The following is an 8,538-nucleotide window of genomic DNA, read 5'->3' on the forward strand; positions in this document are numbered from 1 at the left end:
TGAAAAAAAAAAAAAAAAAGGATGTCCAGTGGTATGGACAGGTGAACATTCTTTCCTAAGTTCTTCAGAGGGTTATCTGGGGGTATAACCCTCAGATATATATATATATATATATATATATATATATATATATATATATATATATACACACACACACACACACCCCCCCAGGCAATGATGCACAACTGGAAAATTCAAAAGTTTAGGCAACAATATGGATGGACCTAGAGGGTATGATGCTAAGTGAAATAAATTAGACAGAAAAAGACAAATATCATATGATCTCACTTATATGTGGAATCTTAAGAACAAAATAAATGAAAACAAGACAACAGAGAGACTCGTAGATACGGAGGACAAACTGATGGTTGCTAGATGGGCGAGGGCTTTGGGGGCTGGGTGAAAAAGGTGAAGGGGTTAAGAAGTACAAATAGGTAGTTACAAAATAGTCATGGGGATGTAAAGCATAGGGAATATAGTCAATAATGTGGTAATAACTATGGATAGTGCCAGGTGGGTACTAGACTAGTCAGGGGATCACTTCATAAATTATATAAATGTCTAACCACTATGCTGTACACCTGAAATTAATGTAAAATAATATTGAATGTCAACTGTAATTGAAAAAAAAGTTCAAAAGTTTAAATCCTCAGGCTAAAGGAAAATAAAATCTATTCCTCATGTTTCAGCCCATTTGGTCTGAACCAGCTTTGTCCCCTTAGCGATACCAACTTCATCTTGTTTTTTGTACTCATTCTTCTCCTTTAATAATAAACTGGCAATCTAAGAAGTAACATCTTTCTCTGAGTTCTGTGAGCTGCTCTTAGCACGTTAATCGAACCCAAGGAGGTGGCTGTGGGAAGCTCCAGTCTACAGGTCAGAATCACAGGACAATCTGGCCTTGACATTGATGTCTTTTTGAGGGGGAGGGTAGCCTTGTAGGACTCAGGCCTTCACCTGTGGGCTCGGCCCCATTTCCAGGTAGGTAGTGTCAGAACTGAGTTAATTGTCACGTGGGAAAACAACACATCAGAGTTGGTGTCGGAATCAGAATCAGAAGTCTCTTAATCACACCTGCAAAGTCCCCTTTGCCATGTAAGGTAACATAGTCACAGGTTCTCCAGATCAGGGCGTGGACATCTTTGGGCAACAATTACTCCTCCACAATACATAGTTACTTCTTATTTATGGGAGTAATACTGTTTCCATTTCATGAAGCAATACCAAGTTTCTTTTTAGAGTATATTTCCGTTCCAGTAAAAACAGTTGCTTTGACTTGAGGATGCTGTAGACTAACTGTGTCCTCCCAAAATTCGTATTTCGAAATCTGATCCCTGTGTGGTGGGATTAGGAGGTGGGGCGTTTGGGAGGTTATTAGGTCATGAGGGTGGAGCCCTTATAAAAGAGACTCCAGAGAGCCCTTATAATTCCTACCAGGTAAGGACACCTGCCAAAAGACAGCTGTTTATGAACCAGTAAGCAGGTCCTCACCAAAAACCAAATCTGCAGACACCTTGATCTTGGATGTCCCAGCATCGAGAACTATGAGAAATAACTCTTCGTTCTTTAGGTCCCCTAGACAAAGACCAAGGACACAATAAATAAGTAGTATTCCATATAGTTCTTAAGTGGGGAAAAAACATACTAAAACAAAGCTGGTGGCGCAGCCAGATAATGACTGAGGTTTGGGAAACTGAGGCCCGGATGAGAAGTTTCCAAGGCCAGGCCCAAGTCAGGAAGAGGCTGAAATGGGAAGAAACAGTGACAATTTGGTAGAGGGCCTGCCTCCCAAAGTCCCAACAACAGACTTGTTGACATAACCCTGTGGATCAAAGTAATCTCCGCACTGCCCCAGGCCAGTTCCTGTGGCTCCAGTGGAATTCACTCAGAGGATCCGGATCTGGGTCCTGTAAATATAAAAGGTTTGTCCTTGGGTGGGGAACTGCATCCTAGAAGAAGCTGAAGAAAACTGCTCCTCCTGCTAACGCTGGGCCAGGCGCTGTGGCAGCAGCAATGGCACCCTCGGAAGACCCCATGGACCAGAGAGCCTGCCCCAACATCATGGGCCTTGAGACAGACCTGGAGACCAGTTCAGGTAAGAGGTGGCAGAAGGCGCCTGAGTCCTGGAGAAAGACCAGCTGAGGGGGCCGGGGAGGTGAGGGGCAGAGGGCAGCGACCCTCCCTTGGGGTTGCTAGGAGTCTCGAACCAGGGGTAGATTTCACTTTTATTTCCTGTGTTGTGGTGATGAACAGCGCGTAGTTAAGAGAATATGTGTGTTTATTATCTGGGCAACTCGCAAAGTTACTTTTTTAAGAGCACAGGCTTTAGATTCAGAGAGACCACTTGCTTCATGGATAAATCAATCGGTTGGTTCACGGCTGCTTCTCCCTGTGCTGGGCCCTGAGCTGGGTGGGGAAGACAGAGCAGGGATCCCCAGGGCAGATGGGACCCGGCACTGATGGTGTCCTCTGAGGCTCTGATGTTATGTGGGGAGGGGGAGAGCAGCGTGCTGCTGCTCCCTGAGGACCACCAATATTTGCTCAAGCTGAGCCTCAGTTTCCTCATCTGTAAAAGGTGGCCGGGGCTTTCCTCTTGTTCAAGGACCTCACTACTCACTGAGTGGCCCGTGGATCAACAGCGCCAGCACCCCCTGGGAGCTTGTTAGAAATAGAGAACCTCAGGCCCCTCCCCAGACCCGCTGGACCCATCTTGTGTGTTGACAAGATACCCAGGCCGCCCACGCACGCAGGGTGAAGTTGAGAAACTCTGAAGGAGTGGTCTGTGCTCCTGGAAGGCAGATGGCTGATCAGAGGGAAGCAGGATTTAATTCTCCTGCTGAGGTCCATGCTTGTAGACGCCCCCTGTATGTCCATCTTTGTGAGTCAACCAACACACAGTTAAACGCTCGTGCAGTGAATGCACAAGTGACTTAACGCAACGGCCTCTCTTGCTTGCTAACACAAACCTTTGGTCTTTTCCTTCCTTCCAGGTGTGAAGCCGGCCCACCATCAGAAGGCCTTCCCCACAGCTCACCTAACTTTCGTTATCGACTGTGCTCAAGGGAAACAGCTCTCCCTGGCAGCACCCCCAGTGCCGCCCCAAGCCTTGAGTCCCAACCTAGGACCTGTCACCCCTCCAATGAAGACCTACATATTGTTCTGTGGAGAAAGCCAGCCCCATCTGACTCAGGAGGGCCCCCTGGGAGGGGGACACCTTTCCCAGGCCAGGGCCACCTTGCCACCTTGCAGAGGGACTATGGTCCCAGCTCCCTCCCCAGTCAGCACACTCTGCTCCCAGGAGGCGCCTGAGGCCAAGGGGAGCCCCTTGAAGACCATGCCCGGGAGGTCTTCGGCTTGGGAAGCAGTCATAGGCTCACTGAAAGCCCTCTCCTCCTGTGTCTGTGGGCAGGAAGACTAACTGGAAGGGCCTGACCGTGGAGGAGGGGCGGGCACGTCAGGCTCCAGTGTCCAGGGGCTGCAATGCCCAGAGCCCACTCCTTCCCCAGCCAGCAGAAGTTTTTTGTGCCTGAGCCAAAGAAGGAGCATTAGATGCACTAAAGGACATCTGACCAGTCACTGAATGCACACTCAAGAGTACCCTACCAGGGCAGCAGGACGGCTCAGTTGGTTAGAGCACAAGCTCTGAACAAAAGGGTTGCCCGTTCGATTCCCACATGGGCCAGTGAGCTGCACCCTCCACACCTAGATTGAAGAGAACGAGCTGCCGCTGAGCTTCTGGAGGGGCGGCCGGATGACTCAGTTGGTTATATCCTGAGCTCTCAACACCAAGGTTGCCGGTTCAATTCTCACCACGGGATGGTGGGCGGCACCCCCTGCAACTAAAGATTGAAAACAGCAACTGGACTTGGAGCTGAGCTGCGCCCTCCACAACTAGATTGAAGGACAACGACTTGGAGCTGATGGGCCCTGGAGAAACACACTGTTCCCCATATTCCCCAATAAAAATTAAATAAATAAAAAAAGAGTACCCTACCTCCTCCTTCCTTATCTTTGTTAGCCTTTCAACACAAACAGGACAAGGCACATCCACATGGAAAGAGACTGATTCACTCATACAGCAGATGCTAATGGAGCATCTTTTACCTGCCAGGCTCTGCAAAATGCCAGCGAAGGCACTGCAGCTTTCTTGGCGCTCATACTCTTGGAGTGAGGGATAAGTGGGAAGAGGGAGGGGAAAAGGGTTAAACAACTAAATAAAGATGATTTTAAACAGTAATAAAACGAGTGCTTTTAGGGGCCGGCCCGGTGGCTCAGGCGGTTGGAGCTCCGCGCTCCTAACTCCAGGGGCTGCTGGTTTGATTCCCACATGGGCCAGTGGGCTCTCAACCACGTGGTTGTCGGTTTGACTCCCGCAAGGGATGGTGGGCTGCACCCCCTGCAACTGGTGGCGGGGCTTGACCTGGAGCTGAGCTGTGTGCTCCACAAGTAAGACTAAAAAAAAAAAAAGGACAACATCTTGAAGCTAAACGGCACCCTCCACAACTAAGATTGAAAGGACAACTTGACTTGGAGAAAATCCTGGAAGTACACACTGTTCCCCAATAAAGTCCTGTTTCCCTTCCCCAATAAAATCTTTAAAAAAAAAACCACAAGTGCTTTTAGAAACTGAAACAGTGCTGGGATGGAAAATGGAGCAAAGAGTTTTACTGAGATGGTGATTGGGAAAAGCCTCTCTGAGTGGGTAACGAAGTATGATCTAAAAACTGAGAAGGAGCCAGCACTGCCAACCACCTGGCTGGCATCTTATCCCAGGACAGGCCAAAGTGGGGTCAGGTGCCCCGGCATGACAAGCAGGGGCAGCACGTTGGCTGCTGTCATCTTAGCTCACATACAAGTGTGTAGGTCACCAGAGGGCATGGGACACAGAATGGGGAAATTCCAGGACTCAGGTTGGACCTGGCAATCTGAGACAGAAAATAAAGGGAACTGGCTTCTCAAGAGGGGCCGGAAGAGCTTAGAAAGGGAATAGAGTATCATGTTTGAACAAATACAAATAAGAGATATTATTTATTGAGCGTCTACTGCATACCAGGTTCATGCGGCCCATTAGAGATACAGAAAAAAAAGGGGGTGTCCCTGGCTCCAGTGGGCTGTCATGTTCCTTAGCAGGAAATGGGGTCATAGGTGTGTGTAGGTACATAGCACAGTGCGAAATGTAAGTCAACCCATCTGAGGAAGTGACTCAGGGCTCTCAGATTAAAACTGCAGAATCTTCATTTATTTATTCAATGACTATTTTTACCAGGTTCCTACAGACACTAGTGGTTGACATGTATTGACCATTTGCTCTGTGCCAAGGAGACAACGTCCTCGCTGTGCCAGTGTGTGGAAGCTCTATTTTCGTATCCATTTCACAGATAAGAGAACTGAGGCACAGAGAGTTTGCGGGATGCACTCAAGGCCCCATGGACTGGTGCAGTTGGGATTAGAACCCAGGCAACCCGCTGCTCAAGTTCTTGCTCCTAACCGTCGGGCCAATGGCCTCTCATCCTGGCAAGGTTTCTTCTAGGTACAGAGGATCCAGAGAGAACAGATGTAACCCTGTCCTCGAGGAGCTCACAGCCTGGCGGGGGAGGCAAGAAAGGAGGTAACTATTGATTGCCATGGCTTCTGATGAGTGCAACAGTGAGAGCACACAGAATGCTGTTGGGGCTGATGGAGGATGCCCAGCCTGTTCTGGGAGAGGATATGAAGGAGAGCTTCCTGCAGGAAGTGACATCTAAACTAAGATCTAAGAGAAGAGAGAGAGAGAAAAAAAAAAAAAGATCTGACTAGTGGGTGAGCCATACGAAGGAAAGGGAGCAGAGGTGGGGAGAGTTCCAGGAAAAAGGGCCAATCATTCAGTCTGGCTGGAGTCTTCATTCATTTACCACATATGTATTGGTCACCACTGTCTGCCTGGCTCTGGGCTAAACCCTGGGATGGAGCAGTGATAAAACAGATAAGCCTCCACCATGAAGGTGCTTATTCTCTAGCAACGTGCACACACAAAACAAACCGAGAAGCCAGAGAAATGTCAGGGACCCCCTCACGTGAGACCTTGCAGGCCATGATGAGGTCTTTAGATTTTTTTTCTTAGATGGGGACTGTCATGCAGGGTGTCATGCGGGGTCTCTGGTCCCGCTCCCCACACAAGAACGCAGGATATGGTGAGGCAAAAAAGGAACACCCACGGCGCCATAGATAGGGGACTCATACCACTATATTCTTGCTGGCGGCTGGGCTGGAGACACAGGAAGCAGGAGCCACACTATCCGCAACCTGCATCTACTTCTCTCTGCCAACCAATCTCACTTGCTAGCTGCAATCCGCCGGGCTAACTGCAATCCACTCTTGGTAGCTCAGCCACCACCTTCTTGCTAGCCCCCATTTTGCTGCCAGCATAGCCACAGCAGTTATATTAGTGGCCAATGGCTCACTGGTTACAGCTGACGGCCAACTAGCCACAGCTGATGGCCCTCCAATCACAGTTGATGGCCATTTACTACCCGAGTGAGCACCTTTCCACGTGAGGCTGAGAGCCTGGAAACTGCACTCCTGGCTCTGTCCCCACAGGGACCTTTGGAAATTGTGAGCAGAGAGTGATGTGACCAGACCTACCTTTTAAAAAATGTCCTCTGGTTCTCGTGCTGGGATCCGAAGGGCTGCACCTTAGTCCAGGCAAAGGGGGGTGATGGTTTGAATTGTAGAAGTAGTGATGGAATAATCTGGACGACATATGTCTCTTCCTCTCTCTTCGAGTTAAGGATCCCTGGACTAGAAGAGCCCAAAGGCCACTCACAAAGAGAGTTTGAGATCCTCAAACAAACAAAACAAGGGTGAGGCCCTTGGCTGCACATCTAGATTTTCACCAGCAGGTGTCGCCCTATCATCAGACTGGAGGGCATCCAAGTCCCACCTAAGTGTGGAAGGCCCAAACCTGCTGGGCATGGACCCCTGGGGCCAGCGACGCAGTGGGGTTTATGTTTTCAGAAGCCAAACTTCCATTCTAATCGACACCACTTTCATCCAAAATAATGATTATTGATATTTCTATATGTACCACAAGCTACCTCAGTTTCTCTCACACCAGTTCTGTGAGGTGGGAATGATTTGTATTGCCATTTTACAGATAAGGAAACCGAGGCACAGAGAGATGAAGTGATTTGCCCAACGCCACCAAAAAGAAAGAGGTGGAGCCCAAATCCGACCCCCATTTGATGTGACTACACACCTGGAGTCATAGCATAGTAACCCCACTCTGTACTGTAGGCACTCTGTTCTCATTTGTTGAATGAGTGAACAAGGGAAGAATGAATATTTTCCAAGGACCCAGCCTAGGGCCTGGCAGCATGTAGGAAGTGTATGGAGAACTAAACAGGTGAGTGAGGCCCTCACTGAGATGGGGTGCACAGGTGGAGGAGACTAGCTCAGTTAGTCTCTTCACAATCCTGTGAGGTGCTATCCCATTTGACAGATGAGGAAACTGAGGCCCTGATGGGTTAACCAATTGGCCCAAGGTCACACAGCTAGTAAGTGGCAGAGCCAGAGTTGAAATGGAAGCAGTCAGACTTCAGAGCTTTATCTACCCACCACACTGTAGGGATGTACTGAAAAATCTGCTGAGGCTATGAATCAATCAATACATGAAAGACTTTATTGAACCAGTGAGTGAAAGTGTGGATAAGCGAATGTGTTCCTAGGTTGGCAGCCATGCTTAATTCAGCACTGTGTCCTGTCTGTTAAAAAAATAAATAAATGGAGCCACTTTAAAATGGAGCCATAGCTGCCATGCCAAGGGAACTGCCTTACACATCTTATGCCTCAAACCTTTTGAATGTTAAAACAGGGCAAAATAACCTTTGGACTGGGCCTAAAGCAACCTAATGCCCCAAAGAACATTTGCAAACACAGCAAGAAAGCAGGTGATGACTACTGGACTGATGACTACCAAACTCCACATTAAAACATTCCATGTTATATTGTCTTCTTTCTATTGGTGTAATTGCTCTCCTTCCCTTCTCATTTCTTTTTTTCTTTTCTATTTTTTTGGGGGTTTTCATTTTGTTTATTTTTTTGCCTTGACTTTATTTCTTAGTCGGAACATGATTTGGGCTTCTGCCTGAGTCAATGCTTCCTGAATAGCTATTCTTACTGATTTCAAATAAATGCCTATTGCTCTCACTTTGAAAGGCCATTTATGTATGTATGTACGTATGTATGTATTTTAGATAGGATTCTTTTTTTTTAATACATTTTATTGGGGAATATTGGGGAACAGTGTGTTTCTCCAGGGCCCATCAGCGCCAAGTCGTTGTCCTTCAATCTAGTTGTGGAGGGCGCAGCTCAGCTCCAAGTCCAGTCGTTGTTTTCAATCTTTGGTTGCAGAGGGCGCATCCCACCATCCCATGGGGGAATTGAACCAGCAACCTTGACGTTGAGAGCTTGCGCTCTAACCAACTGAGCCCACCAGCCGCCCCCTTAGATAGGATTCTTTTTTTTTTTTTAATGTTATTGGGGAATATTGGGGAACAGTGT

The 8,538-nt window shown here is 48.0% G+C and overlaps 1 protein-coding gene across 1 annotated transcript; it reads left to right on the plus strand.

Moving 5' to 3' along the window:
* The first annotated feature begins 1,947 nt into the window (after positions 1 to 1,947).
* On the plus strand, positions 1,948 to 4,527 carry SRARP (steroid receptor associated and regulated protein). The gene is made up of 2 exons (XM_088789920.1): positions 1,948 to 2,095; positions 2,991 to 4,527. The coding sequence occupies exons 1-2, from the start codon at positions 2,014 to 2,016 to the stop codon at positions 3,416 to 3,418; spliced, it is 510 nt and encodes a 169-aa protein (XP_088646046.1). The 5' UTR covers positions 1,948 to 2,013; the 3' UTR covers positions 3,419 to 4,527.
* The last annotated feature ends 4,011 nt before the right edge of the window (positions 4,528 to 8,538 follow it).

Source organism: Rhinolophus sinicus, chromosome 14 (genome assembly GCF_057876585.1).
Source record: "Rhinolophus sinicus isolate RSI-liver-muscle chromosome 14, RSI-T2T, whole genome shotgun sequence".
NCBI lineage: Eukaryota > Metazoa > Chordata > Mammalia > Chiroptera > Rhinolophidae > Rhinolophus > Rhinolophus sinicus.